Source organism: Rattus norvegicus, chromosome 19 (genome assembly GCF_021556685.1).
Source record: "Rattus norvegicus strain SHRSP/BbbUtx chromosome 19, alternate assembly SHRSP_T2T, whole genome shotgun sequence".
NCBI lineage: Eukaryota > Metazoa > Chordata > Mammalia > Rodentia > Muridae > Rattus > Rattus norvegicus.
The window spans coordinates 18,745,050-18,768,051 of NC_141552.1; the positions used below are offsets into that span (position 1 = coordinate 18,745,050).

The 23,002-nt window shown below is 41.7% G+C and overlaps 1 protein-coding gene across 18 annotated transcripts; it reads right to left on the reverse strand.

Annotated features, from left to right (window-relative positions):
- Nucleotides 1-6,806: 6,806 nt before the first annotated feature.
- Nucleotides 6,807-22,735, reverse strand: LOC147998977 (disks large homolog 5-like). 18 transcript variants are annotated; one of them, XM_087595653.1, is made up of 11 exons: nucleotides 22,523-22,717; nucleotides 21,951-22,018; nucleotides 21,229-21,295; nucleotides 15,958-16,115; nucleotides 13,660-13,719; nucleotides 11,448-11,553; nucleotides 10,222-10,381; nucleotides 8,826-8,969; nucleotides 8,031-8,193; nucleotides 7,254-7,314; nucleotides 6,808-7,083 (listed from the first exon to the last, which is right to left on the reverse strand). In XM_087595653.1, exons 5-10 carry the CDS (start codon nucleotides 13,669-13,671, stop codon nucleotides 7,285-7,287), a joined length of 615 nt encoding a protein of 204 aa, XP_087451779.1. In that variant the 5' UTR covers nucleotides 13,672-13,719; nucleotides 15,958-16,115; nucleotides 21,229-21,295; nucleotides 21,951-22,018; nucleotides 22,523-22,717; the 3' UTR covers nucleotides 6,808-7,083; nucleotides 7,254-7,284. The 18 variants fall into 18 exon arrangements, with proteins under 18 accessions (XP_087451788.1, XP_087451779.1, XP_087451781.1 ...); XM_087595655.1 differs by lacking the exon at nucleotides 21,951-22,018 and having other exon boundaries at nucleotides 22,523-22,702; XM_087595654.1 differs by lacking the exon at nucleotides 15,958-16,115 and having other exon boundaries at nucleotides 22,523-22,702.
- Nucleotides 22,736-23,002: the final 267 nt, after the last annotated feature.

A 23,002-nucleotide genomic window follows, 5' to 3' on the forward strand; every position in this document is an offset into this window, starting at 1 on the left:
GCCTATGGGTATCTCTTTTTTTAGGTTAGGGAAGTTTTCTTCTATGATTTTGTTGAAGATATTTACTGGTCCTTTGAGCTGGGAGTCTTCACTCTCTTCTATACCTATTATCCTTAGGTTTGATCTTCTCATTGAGTCCTGGATTTCCTGTATGTTTTGGACCAGAAGCTTTTTCCACTTTACATCATCTTTTACAGTTGAGTCGATGATTTCTATGGAATCTTCTACTCCTGAGATTCTGTCTTCCATCTCTTGTATTCTGTTGGTGAAGGTCATATCTACAGCTCCTTGTCTCTTTTTTTTGGTTTTTCTATATCCAGGGTTGTTTCCATGTGTTCTTTCTTGATTGCTTCTATTTCCATTTTTAATTCCTTCAACTGTTTGATTGTGTTTTCCTGGAATTCTTTCAGGGATTTTTGTGACTCCTCTCTATGGGCTTCTACTTGTTTATTTATGATTTCCTGGAATTCTTTCAGAGATTTTTGCGATTCCTCTCTGTAGGCTTCTACTTATTCTCTAAGGGAGTTCTTCACGTCTTTCTTGAAGTCCTCCAGCATCATGATCAAAAATGATTTTGAAACTAGATCTTGCTTTTCTGGTGTGTTTGGATATTCCGTGTTTGCTTTGGTGGGAGAATTGGGCTCCGATGATGCCATGTAGTCTTGGTTTCTGTTGCTTGGGTTCCTGCGCTTGCCTCTCGCCATCAGATTATCTCTAGTGTTACTTTGTTCTGCTATTTCTGACAGTGGCTAGACTGTCCTATAAGCCTGTTTGTCAGGAGTGCTGTAGGGTTTTCCTGTTTTCTTTCAGCCAGTTATGGGGACAGAGTGTTCTGCTTTCGGGCGTGTAGTTTTTCCTATCTACAGGTCTTCAGCTGTTCCTGTGGGCCTGTGTCTTGAGTTCACCAGGCAGGTCAGTTGCAGCAGAAAAGTTGGTCTTACCTGTGGTCCCGAGGCTCAAGTTTGCTCGTGGGGTGCTGCCTACGAGCTCTCTGCGGCAGCAGCAACCAGGAAGATCTGCGCCGTCTTTTCCAGGAGCCTCTGTGCACCAGGGTTCCAGATGGCGTTTGGTGTTTTCCTCTGGCGTCAGAGATGTGTGCAGAGTGCAGTCTCTTCTGGTTTCCCAGGCGTGACTGCTTCTCTGTTGGTTTATCTCTCGCTCCCACGGGATTTGGGTGCAGAGCACTGTTTATCTGGTCTGTCCCTTCAGGGTCTCTACACCAGACTTCTCAACAGAGACTCCAAAAGCCAGGGAATCCTGGACAGATGTAATGCAGACCCAGGATCCTATACCCAGCATAATTCTCAATCATCATGATGGAGAAACCAAGATATTTCATGACAAATCCAAATTTAAACAATATTTTTCTCTAAGACAGCATAACACATGATAATAGGAGGAAAACTCAAAGACAATGAGCTAAACTATACCCCCAAAAAGTAAGAAATTAATCACTTCGCAATAATTTCAAAAAGAAAAAAAGACAAGCACACAAACATAATTTCACCCACAATCAGAAAAAGAAACGAAAGCAGCAATCATTGGTCTTTAATATTTAACTAGTCTGTCTGTCACCAATTCCCCAGCTCCTAGGGACCACTTTTGCCAGCCAAAGTGTATACAAGAATGGGTCTATGGTTCTAGGTCCCTGTGTAGAAGAGGATTGATTGACTTACCTGGCATTAATGCGCTGGTAGGACCTTGGCTCTTGTGAAACCTGTTGCCCACCAAATTGGGATACTAGAGGTGTGAGGTGGGAATGGATATGTGTGGTTGGGGGAGCACTGTCACATAGGCAAAGCCGAACAGAAATGGGAAGTATGGTTTGATGAGGGGATACTTGAAAGGGGGCCACAGTTGAAATATAAGTAAATAAAATAGCAAATTAATAAAATAGCCAAAAATAAAATAAATAGTAAAAAGGTAAAAGAAAAATTAAACCAAAACAAAACAAAAGAATTCCCTGTAGTGTATTGGCCTAATTCTGCTTCTATTTTAATTCTAATTTGGAGAACTCAAGACTGGCTAACCCCCAAAAAACTGACCCTGTTCCCAGATAATTGTGATTATAAAGAAGCCAACAGCCAACAGCTGCACAGCAGAGAGATGGGGGAGCTGAGCTTTGAGGGCTTTGCTAGAGAGGATCATGAGGAGGGAAGAAGGAAGAAGAAGCAGCCAGAGAATAAAGGAAGAACGTGTGTGATGGAGAGGAGAGAGGAAGAGGACAGCAGCCATGGTTAAGGGAGAGGAGGGCCTGGTCCTGAGGGCTGTCCAAGGGGAACAAAGAGCAGCCAAGATGCTACACAGCCTGTAAGAGTTAGCATTATTGTTTGGAAAGTAGATCTGGTACCATGGAGGGCAGGCAGCTGCACAGCTACTGTGCTGACTAATGCACACTAAAAATAAATTTAACAATATATGTATAACCAGTAAGACTGCTCTGTAGAGGATCCTAAAAGGAATACTTTAGTTTGAAGGGAAGGACAAAATACCAGAGAACACAGGGGATAAATTAATAAAACTAGGAAAGTTAATCAAAGAAGACTGTTCAAACCACAAAAATTAACAAAATGACAAAATTTAATACATAGGTTTAAATAATAATTACATATCACTAAACTCAATATCTAGGGTGGTGGGGCATGAATTCTGCCATGGTCTGAACTCAAAAAGGTAGGGTTGGGAGAAACATGTCTGGTTAAATAGTCCACCCACATTGTGTCAATGTGATTTAATCTAAGGACAAAGAAGTGGAGCATCTCTCATGGCTTTCTTCTAACCCCTTGAAAGGATCACTGGGGTGTGGCCTCAGTACTTCATACTTCTTGCTAGGTCAGCGAAACTCAAGGAAGCTTGAGATTGTCATAGCACAGTGTTAGGCTCGATATACTGAGTAGATGATACTAAGTTGTTCAGATGATGATATCCATTTGCATGTGTTCTTAATGTGGACCTAAGGAAAGAGAGATCAAGGTCCTTAGAATAGAAGGAACATTCCCAGTCCTTTTCTACCATTCCAGACTGAAAGGCTGGTAGGGAGAAAATGGTAATTAATAAAGAATTAATAGATGATGCTTTGAATGAAGGGTTGGTTTTTGTGCTGGTTTTAGACAGGGTCTCAAGTATCCCATGTTGCCCTCACCCTGGCTGGCCCAGTTCACTTAGAACACAGTGCTTCCACTTTCCAATAGATAGTCTTACAAGAGGGGCCTCCGAGGTCTCTGAGGACAGCATTAGCCATTGATAGTTGAGGTGTGCAACCCACAACTATAGTTTTAGCCACTTTGTTCCATGTCTACCAGCTATTTCAGATTGTTGCTGTTCTATGCCTGACAATCAAGGACACAGAAAAATAACCTGATAGAGAGCAAGGACATGGTGATCAAATCCTTGTCTCTGCTGTATGTTCTGGAGAGGTTTGTTAAAATTCCAATATTCCAAAAAGCTTTATATAGGGCCCATCACATTAAGGGTCACTATGCACTGTTTCATCTAAAATGGCCTAATCAGAACTGACCGCCAGACAACACTTCCTGCGAAGTTCCTATGAGAAGCTTAAGTTTTTTGTGTTTTTTCTTCTTCCTTCCTTCCTTCCTTCCTTTCTTCCTTTCTTCCTTTCTTTCTTCCTTTCTTTCTTCCTTCCTTCCTTTCTTTCTTTCTTTCTTTCACTTTATAGGTTTAGAGGAATGTATTTTGGACCACGGATCTGCAATTTTTATCCATACTGTCTGTTCCATGCCTTCTGGGGGAAAGTTCAACAAAGTTTCTATCTGCTCTTGATATAACTTCACCTTGTGGTAAATTAAGAAAATTAATAACGTATAATGCTTGTGCCAATATAGCTCTGGGACTGGTCTGCAAACTCCATTCAGGCTGCATAAGGTCATCTCTTTTCCTCCTTTTTGATTTTATAATTTGTCATTTCAGGGTATGGTGAACCCTTTGAGCAAAAGCTTGTCCTGGTGAATTGTGTTCTATATGAGTAATATGTACAATATGATATCGTTGATAAAATTGTTTAAATTGATAAGAAATATATGGTGGTCCATTATCAGTTTTAATTTTAGAGGACAGTCCCATAACAGCAAAATTTCCAATTGATGCTGTATAACATGAGCAGTGTACACTCCTTAGTCTGATCTAGTGATGAATCAACTGCTCTTGAGGGTGGATTGGAATTCTAGTCACTGTGAGGCAGGAGCATTAGTATCCTACAGCCACTCTGGGCTCCATAGGAAGACCCTGTTTCAATAGTAAAAGGGGTCACCTGCGAGTTCTTACTGTCTTCCCTGAGGCCTTCCTGCTGGAGTTAGAATAACTGTCTCACCAAGTTGAAGTAGAGGGCAGAATGTTGGTGCCTTCTATAATGAGGACTAGTGACAGATGGTCTATGGAAATTTTAGAAAGATCTACAGGTATTTATGTCCTGTGCATGGGAATTGCTGGCTTCCCTGTGGCCTTTGCCTTTAATTTGCAGTCCATGGGGCACCTGGGAATGTCCCCAAACCAGGCTGCACACAGGGCTTGTCCCATGATTCTCACTTGCACCCAGTGCCTGCCTGATTGTCATAAGTCTGACAGAGCCACTGTATGCTCACCTGACACCTGCAGAGAGCAGTATATGGGACCCTACCATCCCCACACTGCACATCAGTGTCTACATTGTCCCTACATGGCACTGAGATGATCTAAGCTGCTTCCGGCCTATGTGCTGCCTCAGAATCTGACCATTCCTAATTTCCTCCTCTCACACCCACACTAGAAGCCCTGTACCCACACTAGCCCCAGCTGGCCTGTTGCCTACTGACATCTCATGGACTCTGCCCCAATGCCCTGCCCTGCCCTGCCCTGCCCTGCCCTGCCCTGCCCTGCCCCGCCCCAATGCCCTGCCCCAGTGCCCTGCTGTGCCCTGCCCTGCCCTGCCCTGCCCCAATCCCCTGCCCTACCCTGTCCTGCCCTGCCCTCACTCAGCTGACATTGTGGACATCTCAAGACAGTCACTGGACAATGGCTGACACACTTGTCTGAAGACTGGAAATGTTTCTCGATCTTGGAGAGGAAAGAAGGACCCTCCAACTACACTGTCCTCTAAGGAAGTTTATTCAGGTGAGGGATGACAGGGACTGTTTTGTCTCACGTCACACATGTCAGTAGAAAATATCCTAGGTATTGGATGGCGCTGTTAGCATTAACAGAACAAAGCCCATAGTGTTGGGAAGATTAATAAATTATGAGTAGGATTAGAAAACCCCAAGCCTCTTCCAGGTTCTAGGAGAGCAAAAAATACCACCAAACATAGCATTAATGTGATAGGTTGGTTAAATCTAGTTACTAGATTCTAGTGTGATAACTATGACTTTTTGTGTCATGCTCAGCTTATAATGACTAGAGGACCTAAGCTTGAGAGTCACCAATTCCTCTCCCTTGCTTCTCTAGCTGCTGAGCATTGAAAAGCCCTAATGAGACAGCATCGGTTTGCAGACATACTGAATAAGTCTTCTGCACTTTATCTCTCTGAGTCACCTCCACTCTCAGTAAGTCAGTTTAATTCCATAAATTGTAAATGAGTCACGTGGAAAATATACTTTCTCAATACGATCACAGATTTCCATGTAAAAGGTGAAACATGAACTATCCCACCTAAGTTCTGGGCTAGCACAGACATGCTCTGCAAAAGAAACATGTGGTCACAGCTGCAGTCTGCATTCACTATGGGTGCTCTTGAGGACCTCCCTAAACTGCATAGATTAAGATAATTATCTTGCTTTCTATCAAAAGAATTCATTATGCCAAGTTGGCCTGTAGAAGGAGGCTAGTCTCTTCTGTATTTTATCAGATGTGCTTAATGTATATAATCATCGATAGTAAGTGAAAGATCTGTTTGGAATTGAAACTGAGTGATGCTGGAGGGTGATCCTGAATGCACAATGAGCAGTGGAGGCACCAGAGCCCGGTGTGGATGCCTAGCAGGCTCCCACATTGAGCAGGCACCGCTCAACCACCTGTACATACAAATCTCCTGAGATCTCTCTCCTTAATGGGAGATGATGGCGTCCATCTAGTATAGCACATGCCCTGGAAGGACAAAAGCTACCTACAGGAGCTGTGGTGATGGCTCACAGGTTAGAGCATCTGCTGCTCTCTCAGAAGAACCACATGGTCCCTAACAATCATCTACAATGGGGAATGCTATTCCCTCTTTTGGATCATGAGGGAAATGCACTCAGGAGTGGCCCAGACATACATTTGAAAAAAAAAATTCATTGAGTTAAATGATAAAAATAAATATAATCAGCAACAATAAAAAACACAGCATATGAATGATCAAGTGAAACAGCACCTATAAAAACCTATTTCCCAAAATGACGTTGATGGTTATTATCTTTGTGGTTTAATACTAATGCTGTATTGTAATAAAAACCGAGGCACATGGTTCTTGATTAGGATTATTCTATATTCCTTTGTGAAAGTTGTCATTTTTTCTGCAGCTCTACAGGCATGAGTGTGTGTTACTCAATATCTGGGCAATCAGTCAATAAGGAATGTGTGTTGTAGACTGATATAGATTAGGATGAGCAGAACACATGACAGCATGGATACAGTATGTCAGTGATTACATCATAAAGTGTGTGTCCATAAAAAAAGTCACATTATCCACACAAAAGACACTATCACCCTGTGTACACCTTGGTGGCTTTAAATTCCCTATTTACTCATGCTGCCTGGACCATGCAAAGATCCATATCCAGCTGTCAGTTCTAAGTCTACAGGAGGGGAAAGGACCCTTGAATAAGATGGTCTTAAGAGTCAAGAGTTACAAATCAATTTTTATTCATAAGGAATACAATTTACAAAAAACAGGCATAAAATGAACAACTAAAATGGTATAAAAAATGAAAAACAGTTACAAGAATATATAACTATGATATAACAAAAAGAAAACTTCAATGAAAATCATAACCAAAAACATTTCTTAACAGCATTTTCTTAATGAACATTTAGAAACACAGTTGTAGTGCTGTTTCTCCTCTAGGACATGAGATGTCAAGGCAGTCCCCTCAGATGTCTCTCAAATGGTGTTATCTGTATGAGAGAGGAGAAAGACCTCAATGAGACAGGCTGGCATATGGATACATAAATTTAGGGTCTCTATACAATGAGGAAATTAACTGAGAAGAAGAATATTCTCCCCAAAAAAGTCTTTGACTGTTGAGGATTGTCGTCAGCAGGGAACTCCTGACAGAGAAACTCACTCTTCAGGGGGCTGTCTTCCTGGGATCTGTCCTATTCCATGTCTCCTGCAGTTCCTGAGACCTGGGAGGAGAAGGCAGCTATTAAGACACTGATTTGGTGGGGACATGCATACCAGCTGTGAAGTTGCTGCTTTCTGTCCCTTCAGCTGCATTGGACAGACAGCACTGATCTTTTCACTGAAATCATTGCTGATATCTCTGCAGCCTGGGGAAAGTCACCAACAACCCTCACAGTACTGTGGGATAACAAGCTGCTCCTCAGACTTCTACCAGTGAAAACCAAGAACGGGGAAAGGAGAAGAGACCTAACTGGGTTGCAGGAAGAAAGGAGAAGGCCACATGATACTGAGATCAAAGCCAATGACCAGGACTCATTTGCCATTTGCACTTGGTTCTTATCCCTACAAGGTGCTTCCAACCATCACATGACCCCTGTATGACCTTTGTCACACGACCAAGAACTCGTTGAAAACTCTTCATAGCATCCAATCTATGACAGGGAGATGCAGTCATGTGATATGTTATTCCTCTGTCACCATTTCTGGCCTGCAGTTACAAAAAGGGCAGATAAGTGTATTTGCCCATAATTCAGTTTCTGAAGAGTGGTTAACATCCCAGAATACTTGTGCATAGACAGAGCAATGAATAACTCTATCACATGAGGTAGGTGACTGATTGGGTGTGGGGAGATTAGAAAGATGATAGGGGAAGCAAAGATGTATCCAATAGGCAAATGGTATCAGACATTGTTAATCTGACTCAGCTGCTTGTTCCTACCACATTTTGCTGGGTCTGGAGGTTGCTGGTCTTCTCCTGTTCGTCTTCAGCATTCGGGTTCAACTCAAACAAATATCGCTGTAACTCCTTGCTCTCCTGCTTCAATGTGACCAACTTCTTCTTCATACATGCCTGGTCCATCAGGAGCCGGCTGTGCAGGTTGCTGGAAACACACTCTGCATAGTAAGATCCTGAAGCCTCTTCCTCCCATTCCAACTGCCAAATCCCACAAACTCCACCAGGACCCAGATACCCATAAAGACTTCATAGAATACATCTCCATACATGTAAGGCTGCTGCCCAAACAGCAAACGGCCAATCCAGGGAAGAATAAATTGTTTCTGTGACCCAAGCCCCAATAAGAGTCCATGTCTCTCCAAAAGAACAAGGGATCTACAACTACCCATGAGAGCCCAATGCATCGGGGCAACATCAATTAGTAGGCGGCAAATAACCACAAGAGGACAGTAGAACCAAGGGAGGTCATGCAAACCATGTGGTCCACACATTGAGCTTTGTTAAACCTGGTATGACCCCAGACCCACAGGTTGGCCTAATAACACTCTGATGCCTGAATCAGTGTAGTCCTATCCAGAGCCTTCTAAAGATGCATAGACACTGTGGTGATAACTGACAGTCTCTTATGGAACTGAATCTGAGTCCAAAAGACCCACGGCACAGTGATATTTAAACAGCAGAAGACATGGACCCAGAGCTACAGGCTCTCCAGTCCAGAACAAAGAGAGGCAGCAATGGATATTCCACAAGTGATGGGCACTTCTGACCAGTACTTACCGATAGAAGTTAATCTCCTTCTTGAGCTCCTGAAATTTCTCACGATGTTCAATGTTCTTTGTGTCTAAGTTGTGCAGTAATGACATGACCTCTTTCTCCTTTATCTTCAAGTTTTCATAAAATGGATTTGGCCTGAAGTAGGGGCTGGCCCCAGGAAGATAGAACCCAATGAACATCGAGGTTTAGGATTATAGGAACTCAGGCTGTGTCCTGTACTACCCCAAGCCTGGAAGGACACTTTCTGAATTCTTCATATTTGGATCTTCTTCAGCTTCAGAAACTTGGAATTGTGTGCCCAGGACAACAGAAACTAAGCACCCAAATAAAGGGTCCCCTGGCTCACTTTTTTCAATCAGGAGGGCTGGATCTGCATTCAAACCTGTTATGCTGTCAAGAGCCTAGGCCACAGAGATTACCCAACCACACACACACACACACACACACACACACACACACACACACACACATCCAGAAACCTCTGATTTCATTTTTCCTGTTTTGACAAGTGGAATGCTACAAGCCGAATAACTAATATTCTAGAGGCAGACAGTACACATAATTCTGGAGATGAGACCAGATATTGCCACAAACTTATAATCAGCCCAAAGGCATACAAATGTATATACAAATGTGACTACACAGGCAAAGAACTGTGCTGTTGAAAGTGGGGCTTCCAAAATAAAGCACTTACACCTCCAAGAAACTAATATAAAGGTAAATCCTGAGGTCAAAAAACAGACCCCTAAATTCCAAAGCTGGAGGGATAGAGAAACATATAAAGGTTGTGCATATGCATGCAAAGCTGTGCACACACAGACACACAAACTGGGGCACACCCACAAGAAAAGAAAATTAAGGTCTCCAGCTCCGAAAAAAAGAACCAAAAAAAAAAAAAAAGAAAAGAAAAGTAAACAGACTCAGAGAATGAGAAAGAGAGACAAATATGGAAAGAGCACAATGAGAATCAGTAGAAATGCATGCACCATTACTGTCTCAGAGTGTAAGGCACAGAGACAAGAAGGAGCAGGCCAGAGCCTCAGGCCTTCTACTTAAGCATTGATATGAACACTGTGGGACCTGTCACCTAAGGCTGCTGCCAGGAGATGATAGCGTTCAGTCACCTTCCTAGCAAGTACAAACACTCTCCACAAACTCACAGCACCTAGAACCTTGCAAAGCTGCCACCTGTCAAGGGCTTTCCAATTGTACACTGGGAAATCATGCTCCAGTGACTTTATCCCTGAAATCTTCACTGAGATTGAAAGTTCAGATTTTCAACAGGCAGAATCAGAGAGTCCATTTTCAATCTCACTCCTCAGTAAGGCTCAGGTTCTGAATCTCCTCTCTATGGGAGATGAGGTTTAGAACAAGGTCGTTTGTTTGGAGCAATGCATACCTCTTGCTCATGGATCCACCTGTCACATAAAGGAGGCGATCTGTCAGCTCATTTCTCTCCTTGGTAGTTAGCTCCAGTTCTCTATTCAGCCTCTCCTCTTCCTCGTTGGCCTGCACCTTGTTTAGGACATTTTCAGGGGATGACGTCTGTCTGCAGGCCTCTGTAGGTAGAAGAACACAAGTGAACCCGCATGGGGCGAATGCATAGAGCATACATAGACCACAGTGAGGTCCAAACAGGAGAACATGCTTGGAAGCCAGTGTCACTGCAAGGAGTTTGGTCTATGTGTAAGAGGCATCCTAAGTGGATCACAGTTCCCCCACTACTATATAGAGACCAAGAGATGTAAGCAGCCAGGTGTTCCCCATGCCCACCCACACAGGCTTACAAGTACCAGAGAGATGCCTTCTCCAGGATTATTATCAGGTACGCAGGCTACAACCTGGTTTCAGGACCCTCACCCCTCTGGTTTCAGAAGTCAGATCATCAATTCAGCATCCACAATGACTTGATTGATCAGGGATAGTCAGATATCCTACACTGTTACTCTAGTCCAATAACTTTGCATTAAAAAGTCATGTAGGGGGAGGACATGGTCAACAGACTTATTAATTCCCCCTACTGAAATGACAAATGCCCCAGAAGTGCCAATAGGTTACAGGCTCTTTCTCTCCCTGCTCCATATAGTTTGGCTACTTTAGAAAAATATCTGCTACACAGAACGTCTAATATATGAAGGTAAGATTGGCCCCGTCAGCCAGAGGTAGTCAAAGGAGTTCTAAGAATATAAGGTCATGCCAGGAGCACAGTTCTCTCCCTCTTACTACTGTCAGATATTCACTGAATTTAAAGAAGCAATGAAAGTGAAGTACATTGATGCCCTGTTTAATTCAGAAAAGTTATACCCTCCATGACTCCTGATGGTGTTATTATATCAATTTAATATACCGAATGCACTGTAAAAGTAAAGACTAGAAGTTCACCGAATAATAGCATAGGCATTGCCATATCCTCCATGTGGTTATGGAGAAACTAATGATGTGAAAACCTTGACTTTCAGGAATTGTGATAATCATGGAATTCAATATCTGTGGAGATGTTCCAGTGGTTGTGGCCCATTACTAAAACGGCCAGCGGAAGACCCCCACACACACCCCTGACAGGAAGCTCAACATACACTGCCCAGAACTTACTCCACATTCCCCATGTCCTGTGTCCATCATTACCTTTAGGTTTCGTTTGCTTCACTCTAGACTCTTCTCTATCAACATCAACTCTCCCAAAGCGCCTACAAAGACGGGCAAACATGTCTGTGGATATATCCTTTGGACACTAAGAGAAAAAGTAGGGAATTGGTTGTCACAACGATACTGGTGACATCACAGGGATTCCAAGAAGTCTCTAGGAGACAATAGAATGTCCACGAAGGGACGGCTGATGTCATGGATAACAGACTTTGCCTCCCTGCTAATGTTCTCCCTGTACTGAGCAAAAGCTGATGTGCCCTTTTCAGGGGACTTCCCTGTGGCATAGCCACTGAGCACCACATGCTTCCAAAGCCAAATCTAGGCTTGATTGGAAAAACCGAAGTCATTGCTATGTATCTAAATGAGTACTTCCTCCCCAATCCCTGCACAGAAATGTTTCATCCTACCTCAAATTCTCCTCAGTCAGCAATATTACCCATTAAAGATTACTGAGAAATCACACCAGTTCCTATAAGTAGCCAAAGAGGTCTCCTGTCTCATCATGTGCAGGTGCATGAAATCACACCCAGAAATAGCCTGTAGGATAGGTTTCGATGTGGGTGTGTGTTATAGGTACAACCTGAAGCTTTGTGCTTAACATTTGACAGTTGCCACCAGATTCCTTAGGAGAAAGAATTGCATTCATTATGGTCTTGGCAACAATGTGGTGATCTGTTAGCAGAGGAAACTGAAATATTGGATCCACCAGGGAATGCACCCTCAGGCTGAGTGTGGGGCTCTCCTCTCTGCACCTAAGTTACCAAAGCAGGATTGCTTACAGGCCTCTCTAAGCTATAACATATGATTTCATCTGAAAAATAAAACAGTCAGCAGATGTGTGTGTGGGGGGGGGGTGCAGCCAAAGGAGTAGGACAAGCCTGGAGACATAACTCAGTGGACAGAGTAAGAAACAAGCATCTTCACTCCTGTTTCATGGATCACCCCACAAAACACAAACGCATCTATCCTACTTAAAAAAAAAACAAGTTATTTTATTGAATGCATACACTAATACTGTTTACAGTATTAGTAGCAAAGCTCAGATTTTGGGGGCAGATCCATGACTTGAACTATCTTCCTGACAACATATAAAACAATATATAAATAAATAAATAAATAAATAAATAAGAAAGAAAAAACAGAAAAATAAAAAAAAACACAAAAAGCACAAGCCTTTCATGTGAAGTTACAGAAGAGTGATCCAGTGGTCACTTCTGACCAGGCCATTTTAGCTATGACAGTGCATAGTGACCCTTAATTTGATGGGTCCTATATAAAGCTTTGTGCAATATTGTCATTTTAACCAACCTCATCCAGAACATACATAACAACACAGGATATGATTGCCATGTCCTTGCTGTGTATCAAGTTATTTTTCTATGTCCTTGATTGTCAGGCATATTACAGCAACAATCTGAGGTGGCTGGTAGACTTGGAAGAAAGTGGATATGAAAGATCCCCGTTTGATATCAGTACAGCCATTTCTTACGAATGAGAATCTTTTAAGCTGGCCCTCGCTTAGCCCCTACACATTAGACAATAGAATAGAAAGTACAGAAAGCACATTCCCACCCACTCTCTAGGAAGCTGCCGGACCATAAGAACAGAGGGTACAGAACATATTTACTGCAGGGCAATTACAAGACAGGAAACATCTCTGGGAAGCTGACTGACCACTATAGAAGTGAGATGTCCTTGGTACTGAATGCAGCTGTGCTATAGGCTGACATAGCTATAGCCTTGTCCTGGGAACTCCAGAAGAGAAACACCTGCCAAGACAGATATCCTTGGTCCTTGTCCTGGGAACCCCAGGATAAGAAAACATATATCAAGTTAGAAGTCCTTCGTACTGAAATGGCTGCATTGATGTGGTACGGCCTTATCCCAGGAATTCCAGGACGAGAAAGATCTGCCTAGTTATCCTTGGCACGAAATAGCTGAGCTAAGGAAACTGTGTAATCTTAACTGACTATTTAAGCTGTATATTTCTGTTGTTTGAGGCTCCTCACATCCCTCCTGTGTGAGGACCGTGTCGAGCCCCAGTGCATTGGTATCCCAAAGTAAACCTCTTGTTTTTACATCAAGACTGAGTCCTGTGTGTTCATGGGGTGGTGATTGTCCTCAGGACTGGAGCGAGAGTCTCCTGTGTCTGAGGGTCTTTCAGATAAAGCTATAGTTGTGGGTTACACACCTCAGTTCTCATTGGCTAATGCTGTCCTCACAGTCCTTGGAGGCCCCTTTGTAAGACTACCTGTTGGAAAGTAGAAGCAGCTTTATTTGAGCTCAAAGTGAACGTGACAAGCAACGTAGAGAACAAGATGGGGTAATTGAGAACTTGTCTAAAACCAGCACTGAAACCCACCCTCCATTCAAAGCATCATCTACCAATTCTTGAATTTTTACCATTCTCTGCCAACCAGTCTTTCATTCAGGAAAGGTAGAAAAGAACTGCAAATGATCTTTGTATTCTAAGGACCTCGATCTGTCTTTCCTTAGGTCCACGTTAAGAACAAATGAAATGGGTATGACCATCTGAACAACTTAGTATCACCTACTCAGCATTTCTAGCCTAATACTGTGCGTATGGCAATCTCAAGCTTCCCTGAGTGTTGCTGCTCCAGCAAGAAGAATGAAGTTCTATGGTCAATCCCCAGTGAACCTTTCAAGGGGTTAGAAGAAAGCCATCAGAGATACTGCACTTCTTTGTCCTTCGATTAAATCAAGATGATACAACGTGAATCTATTGGGATATTCAACCATACATCTTCCTCACAACCCCACCTATCTGAGGTCATTGCTTGGCAGAATTCATGCCCCACCATCCTAGATATTTCTTGATTCATTGCTGCCCAGGGCCAGGTTTCCTGAGTTTTGTTTTTTATAGAATTGGGTGTAGCCAATCATAGTTGCCCTCTGTAAGAAATGACAAATATCTATAATAACTGAATATTCTGAAGGTTTTTATACTGGTTTTATTATACATATAACTGTGAAACGGAAAACATACATATTTGATCAATGAAATGAGTAAGATTGATTTAATGAACAGAAAAATGGATGGAACTTCAAAACTTCCATGATTACATATTATCTATTTAATTCCCTCCACAATAGCAAGAAGCGGACATTATTATTTACTTAAACCGAGAAAATATTAATTGTTTGGCCTGCTTTTCTGAGCTTCCTTAAAGGTATAGTTAATTGACAGAGCTGTGGTTTAAAATTAGGGTCCATATTCTTCTGTTTTAAATGTGTGCCTTTTCTTTCTATTTTTTTCTCCATCTTTATTAAATTGGGTATTTCTTATTTACAGTTCAATTGTTATTACCTTTCAGGGTTTCCATGCAAACATCCCCCTAAACCCTCCCCCTCTCCTTTTATATGGGTGTTCCCCTCCCCACCCTCCTCCCATTACCACCCTCCCCCCAACAATCCCTTCACTGGGGGTTCACTCTTGGCAGGACCAAGGGCTTCCCTTTTATTTCTAGTGGGTGCTGCTCTCCCTGCTCCATGGGAAGTGGATGGGGGGAAGGCCCGGGCCTGAGGTGAGTTGGAACTGGGGTAGAAAGGCATAGGGCCTCCTAGGTGAGAATGCCAAACCACCACTGCTGCTGCAGCCACCATGGAGAAGCCCTTGTTCCTGCTGCAGGGAGGAGAGTCTAGTGCCCACAAGATGGCTGAAGGGGAGCTGAGAGTGGACAGCTTCATCACCCGCCTGCTGGAGGTATGAGGATATCGTCCGGGAAAAATTGTGCAGATGACTGAAGCAGAAGACCGAGGGCTGTGTATCACGTCTCGTGAAAACTTTCTTAGCCAGCCAACAGCTGTGAACACAGGTTTCTTTTGGAGAGCAGGCCTGTGCAGGCCCAGAAACTAGGTGGGACAGTTCAAGCTACCCTTTTTCCATGGCCAATCTCAGATCATATTCAGAATGTATTTCTTGGGCTAAAGAGTTGGCTTAGTGGTTAAGAGCACTGACAGCTCTTCCAGAGGTCCTGAGTTCAAATCCCAGCAACAACATGGTGGCTCACAACCATCTGTAATGAGATCTGATGCCCTCTTCTGGTGTATCTGAAGACAGTCACGGTGTACTTGTATATAATAAATAAATAAATAAATCTTTAAAAAAAAAAAGAGTGTTTCTTCCAGGTGATGGATTTCCAATTTATGGAATTGAACTAACTTACTGATGGTGGAAGTGACACAGAGAGTTAAAGTACAGAAGGAATAATCCAGAATGTCCACCAACAGTTGCTGTCACACCAGGACTTTTAAAAGCTCAGCTGCTAGAGAAGCAATGTAGTCTTTGGTTATTCTCAAGCTTAGGTCTTCTAGTCATTATAAGCTGACCATGACACAAAAAGAGTCATCTATATCAAAATAGAGAATAGTAACTAGATTCACACCACACTATCACATTACTACTGTATTTGAGGTTCTCAGTTAATATCTAAGAACCTGGAAGAGGCCTGGGTCTTGCTACACATACTTATAATTTATGTCTCCATTGTCAACTGAGATTCTTCATGCAGCCTGGGGTCAAGGAGGTCATCCCACAAAGCACAAAACACCCATCTCAGATAAACATGTATAATTTATTGAATCCAAAACATCCATGATTTTCAGGAGACAATTAAATGTTGAAACCTAAGGATAATAGATAGAGAAGAGAATTAAGATTTCTAGTTCATAGATCCAGTAAACACCTTCAACAAATCATAGCAGCAAACTTCCATAAGGTAAAGAAAGAAAAGGCCATAAAGGTACAACAAGCCTATAGAACATCAAACTAATTGTACCAGAAAAATTCCTCCATTCACATAATAATTAAAATGCTAAATGCACAGATCAAGAAAGAACATTAAAAGGGGTAAGGTATAAATATCTAGTAACAAATAAATTCAGACATATCTGAATTACACCAGACTTCTCAACAGAGATTCTAAAAGTCAGAAAATCTTGGGCAGATGTAATGCAGACACAGGCTCCTATATCCAGCATAATCCTCAATCAACATAAAAGGAGGAACCAGGATATTTCATGACAAAACCAAATTTAAACAATTCTTTTCTGTAAGAAAGCACAACAGAGGCTAATAGGAGGAAAACTCCAAGAAAATAAACTAAACTATACCCAAGAAAAACCAAGAAATTAATCTTCTCTCAATAATTTAAGAAAAGAGAAGCACACAAACATAATTTCACCTATAACCAGAAAAAGAAGAGAATGCAGCAATCATGGGCTTTAATATCTGACCAGATCCTCTTTCCCTAATCCCCAAGCTCCCAGGGACCAAACTGCCAGCCAAAGTGTATGCAAGGATGCTCTATGGTTCAAAGTGAGGTCTGTAGCCCCACCAAATGCAGACCCTAGAGGTGTGAGGTGGGAATGGATATGTGTGGGTGCAGGAGCACTGTCACATAGGCAAAGGTGAGCAGAAATGGGATGTAAGGTTTGATGAGGGGAGTGTGGAAAGCAGGACAACAGTTGAAATGTAAATAAATAAAATAACCAATTAATAAAAAATAGCCAAAAATAAAATAACAAGTAAAAAGTTAAATGAAAATTAAACCAAACCAACCAACCAAACAAACAAAAATCCCTGTAGTGGATTGGCCTAATGCTGCTTGTATTTTAATGCTAATTTGTAGAACTCAAGACTGGTTAACCCCAAATAAATGACCCTGCTCCCAGTTAACTGTGATTATAAAGAAGCCACCAGCCAACAGCTGCACAGCAGACAGATGGGGGAGGTGAGCTTTGAGGGCTTTGCTAGAGAGGATCATGAGGAGGGAAGAAGGAGGAAGAAGCTGCCAGAGAATAAAGGAAGAACATGTGTGATGGAGAGGAGAGAGGAAGAGGAAAGCAGCCATGGTTAAGGGAGAGGAGAGCCTGGTCCTGAGGGCTGTCCAAGGGGAACAAAGAGCAGCCAAGATGCTACATAGCCTGTAAGAGTTGAGCCTTATTGTTTGGAAAGTAGATCTGGTCCATGGAGGTCAGGCAGCTGCACAGCTACTGTGCTGACTAATGCACACTAAAAATAAATTTAACAATATATGAGTAACCAGTAAGACAGCTCTGTAGCGGATCCTAAAAGGAATACTTTACTTTGAAGGGAAGGACAAAACACCAGAGAACACAGGGGATAAATTAATAAAACTAGGAAAGTTAATCAAAGAAGACTGTGAAAACCACAAAAATTAACAAAATGACAAAATTTAATACATAGGTTTAAATAATAATTACATATCACTAAACTCAATATCTAGGGTGGTGGGGCATGAATTCTGCCATGGTCTGAACTCAGAAAGGTGGGGTTGGGAGAAACATGTCTGGTTAAATAGTCCACCCACATTGTGTCAATGTGATTTAATCTAAGGACAAAGAAGTGCAGCATCTCTCACGGCTTTCTTCTAACCCCTTGAAAGGATCACTGGGGTGTGGCCTCAGTACTTCATACTTCTTGCTAGGTCAGCGAAACTCAGGGAAGGTTGAGATTGTCATACAACAGTATTAGGCTAGATATACTGAGTAGATGATACTAAGTTGTTCAGATGGTGATACCCATTTGCATGTGTTCTTAATGTGGACCTAAGGAAAGAGAGATCAAGGTCCTTAGAATAGAAGGGACATTCCCAGTCCTTTTCTACCATTCCAGACTGAAAGGCTGGTAGGGAGAAAGTGGTAAATAATAAAGAATTAATAGATGATGCTTTGAATGAAGGGTTGGTTTTTGTGCTGGTTTAAGGGAGGGTCTCAAGTATCCCATGTTGCCCTCTCCCTGGCTGGCCAGGTTCACTTTGAGCTCAGATAAACCTGCTTCCACTTTCCAATAGATAGTCTTACAAGAGGGGCCTCCGAGGTCTCTGAGGACAGCATTAGCCATTGACAGTTGAGGTGTGCAACCCACAACTATAGTTTTAGCCACTTTGTTCCATGTCTACCAGCTATTTCAGATTGTTGCTGTTCTATGCCTGACAATCACGGACACAGAAAAATAACCTGATAGAGAGCAAGGACATGGTGATCACATCCTTGTCTCTGCTGTATGTTCTGGATGAGGTTTGTTAAAATTCCAATATTGCAAAAAGCTTTATATAGGGCCCATCACATTAAGGGTCACTATGCAGTGTTTCATCTAAAATGGCCTAATCAGAACTGACCGCCAGACAACACTTCCTGCGAAGTTCCTATGAGAAGCTTAAGTTTTTTGTGTTTTTTCTTCTTCCTTCCTTCCTTCCTTCCTTCCTTCCTTCCTTTCTTTCTTTCTTTCTTTCTTTCTTTCTTTCTTTCTTTCTTTCTTTCTTTCTTTCTTTCTTTCTTTATAGGTTTAGAGGAATGTATTTTGGGCCACGGATCTGCCCCTAGTATCTTAGCTATGGATGTGATCAATCAGTGTTAGTGTATGCATTCAATAAAATGTCCATTTTTGACTAAGGTAGATGCTTCTGTGTTTTGTGGGGTGACCCATTGTCAATGTGTAGTGAGTTGGGGCCCTGGGTATGGTCGCATACCCCAGGACACAGGGGATGCAGAGCAAAGGCAGAAGAAACTGCACGCAGTTGCAAGCTTTATTAATCCTTATTAAGCTAAGAATATGCATTACTACAATTTTCATTGTGTCAAGATACCATAAGATCATTATTCCCAGGATACCAGGAAGAATGAGGGAAGATTAAACAAAGAAAAACGAATAAACAAAAGCTTCTTCTAAAAATATTCATATAACAAATCACCTCTCTTATTATAATCAAAATATACTCACCATTACCAAGAGAGCGTTAGAACCACTTCCACAGAAATGGGACACAGCAGAACATAATTTAAGGCCAAGTGAGAAAAACATTTTCTTCTCCAGGGCGGCATTCCAGCCCCTACTTGAATCTGTCACCAGGCCTTTCTTGACCCTGCCTGGGAGCTGCATCTCTATGTCTTAACAATTCCTTCTTTTTTCTTTTGTTTTAAAGTAACACTTTACATAACATAGCTAAAGGTCCTTGTAGGGGTTTAGTCATGTAAAAATAAAGCAACATAATACATAATGTACATAAGATTATGGCAAAACTAGCTCCTCCCAAGCTATGGAAAATCCTTTGAAACCAAGCCTTGGGATCTAATCCTGTCAATTGATCAGCCAATAATTTCGCTATTTCCATAGGGGTAGTATCTTCTAGCTGTTTACCAAAAGACATTCGAACATCATATTTCAAGGCATTAATTACTTTTGAAGCACTTTCATTACCCTCTAAATAGGCTTGAATTAACTTCCAATCATGTTCTGTGTCATTATCCATATATTTACTAACAGAAAAGTAGTAGGATTTCATCATGATAAGCAATATAAGCCCGATAACTGGCATGGCCGCAGCAGAAGAAACCATGAGTAAAACACACATTGCTAAGAATAAGTGCTCAGCAGTAAAGGACTTTCCTGAAGGGGACAAAATTATTCCTTTCAGTGCTTAATCGCTTCACCTTACCCCATTTAGGTAATAGGGTTGTCACTACACGGATCCTTATCCATTGTTGTTTGTGGACACTAAGATAAGCCAGGGCCTCAGTAATGGAGGACACCTCCTCATCTCCTGAGAACATCCATCAGGAGAAAATGTAGCTGGTTTAACTGGATTCCTTTGAGGGTAGGGAGCAGTTCTTATCATTCTGTGCTTGGATCCATCTCCTGGGTAACCAGAATAGTCTCCCATCCTGTAATGAGACAAAACCCTCTCCCCTACATACAATGATGTCCCTTCCTGCCATTCAGCATCCCAGGCAATTTTTATCCATACTGTCTGTTCCATGCCTTCTGGGGGGAAGTTCAACAAAGTGTCTATCGGCTCTTGATATAACTTCACCTTGTGGTAAATTAAGAAAATTAATAACGTATAATGCTTGTGCCAATATAGCTCTGGGACTGGTCTGCAAACTCCATTCAGGTTGCATAAGGCCATCTCTTTTCCCCCTTTTTAATTTTATAATTTGTCATTTCAGGGTATGGTGAATTCTTTCAACAAAAGCTTGTCCTTGTGTATTGTGTTCTGTACCAGTAATATGTACAATATGATATCGTTGACAAAATTGTTTATATTGATAAGAAATATATGTTGGTCCATTATCAATTTTAATTTTAGAGGGCAGTCCCATAACAGCAAAAGTTTCCAATAGATGCTGTATAACATGAGCAGTGCGTACTCCTGGCAATGGTGTAGCCCACACAAATTTTGAAAAATTATCTATGCTTACATCTATATGTGAAAGGCGACCAAACTCAGAAATATGGGTTCCATCCATCTGCCACGATGTATTAAGTTGCATCCTTCTGGGATTAATTTGAGATGGAACACATTTTATACATGAAGACTGACACATAGGACAATTAGCAATAATTTGTTTGGCTTGAGAATAGGGAAGCTTATATTTAATATGTAAATATCCTGTATTGGCATGATTATGACTGTGTTCTTCTTGGGTAGCAAATGCCACTAATTGATCTACCATATGATTGCCAAGTGTTAAAGATTCTGGAAATTTTGAATGTGATCTAGTATGTGTAATGAATATTCTAGAGTTTCATAATAACAATAGTCCTTTAATATGTGAGAATAACATTTAATATAGGCTTAGATGTAGAAACAACAGCAGTCGCAATATTCTGTACTACTCCTACAACATAAGCAGACTCAGCTATAATATTTTTACATCATGAGTAAAATCCTGGAATACATTAATTACCGCTAATAATTCATTTTGTTGTACTGACCCAAAAGAAGATTCTTGTCCCCAAAATTAATCTTTGGTCCAATAAGCCATCTTGGTGTTAGAGCCATCTGTAAACACAGTAAAGTCTGATGGTAATGGATCAACAGAAATTAGTGTATTTATCAAATTTTTTTTTGTTTTTTAAAGCAATCCCACAATTTACTATGGGGAGGATGAAATTCAATATTTCCAGTGTAAGAAATCATGGCTAATTGAAAAACCTCAGACATCTGCATTAAATATTCCACTTTATCTTTGCGTAATGGGAAAACAAGAGCAGCACAATCATATCCCCACAAAGTAACAGGTCTTTGTATGCCTTGCTGAATAATTAAAGAAATTTGTTCCTCATAATTTGTTAATGTTTGGTTAAAGTTTTATTTAATATAAACCCATTCTAAAGGCAACTCATCCTGAGCGAAAGTGCCTGTAGGATATTCAAGAGTATTTAAACATATAATTTAATAACTCTATCTGGATCAATACGTGCCAAATATGCATCTTTCCATTTTCAGAAAAGATACCCTTGCATGCCTTCATATAAGCATTAATATCCCCAGCCTCCTTTATAGGTAATAATGCTCTCCTGTACTCTTCATTAGCATTTTCAAAAGCAAGCATTTGCAGCAGTTGTCCTCCAGCTTCCTCTCCTACCATTGTTCTTTCCAATGTTAATTTTAATATACATAAAAACTTAATATATGGTTCATAGAAAGCTACTACCTTTTTCAACCAACCAGTATCATCCTTTATAATAAGTCAGTTGGGCCACACCTTGAATCTACGCTGGCCTAGTTATAGGAAAAGAAAAAGCAGGTGAATTCATCATTATCAACGTGTGAATATAATGGTCAACATGCCATCCTCGGGAAAAGACTTAGAAAAACCTGATTCAGGCAGTGGTGCAGAGGGCAAAACTTTTACTTTCGTTTTGTCTTAATGAAGCTCTAGCTTCTTGTTCTGTATTCGTTATTACCCTGTCTGCATTCATGGCCTTGAACACAGTAAAAATTACAGCACAAAGAGATCAGGAATTGGAATCTTTTTGCCCTGCCTGACAGCCTTTTTCTCCTTAACTTTCACTTTGACCCAGATATCAGAATCCCTGGAACCCTCGTCAGGGAACCATGGAGTTTACTCTTGCTGTCTCTAAACACTTTTCTAAACCAGACTGATAGACATGAATTCCCTGCACTCTTAAAGATGCGTAAGCATAGCGAGATGAAGAGAAGGTTTATCTTGTCCCATTTCCTTGTAATAAAATGTACTTACCTTATCTGACTGTCCAGACTTACCTTCAGGGACCCTGTTCCAGTGCCATAGGTCGACGTCTAGGGTGTTGGGAGCCCTGCATCCGGTCGCATTCCTTTCTGTGTTTCCTGATGTTCAGTGGCCATGCCACTCCAGCATGCTTTGAAATGAACCAGTTCGCAACCACCACCACCAGCACCACCACCACCACCACCACCACCACCAGCACCACCACCACCACCACTACCAGCACCACCACCAATTTGGTTTTGTAAATAAAGTTTTATTGACATTGCCATCCTCAGCATTTACATCCTGTTCAGTGCTGCTTCTGGCTGCAGCTGCAGGGCTTAGGAGCCACAGAGCCCTTTAGGCTCCCAGAGCTGAGAGCATTGACCATTTGCCTTGTTTGTGAAAGAGGTGACTGACTCCTGTGCTCGAGGTGGCCATTCCGTGCCCCTTAACCCATAGCATAGGTCTCTGTGCCATCCTCTCCCTTTGCTGTGGTGTGCACTTCCTGGTAC

Coding starts and splice junctions, on each gene's coding strand:
- LOC147998977 (XM_087595652.1), bottom strand. CDS start 20,783: ATGCAACTTAATACATCGTGGCAGATGGATGGAACCCATATTTCTGAG. Junction 11,554..20,711: donor GTCGCCTTTCACATATAGAT/GTAAGCATAGAT, acceptor TTTTTCTCTTAG/TGTCCAAAGGATATATCCAC. Junction 7,315..8,030: donor TCCAGACCCAGCAAAATGTG/GTAGGAACAAGC, acceptor TTCTCCTCCCAG/GTCTCAGGAACTGCAGGAGA.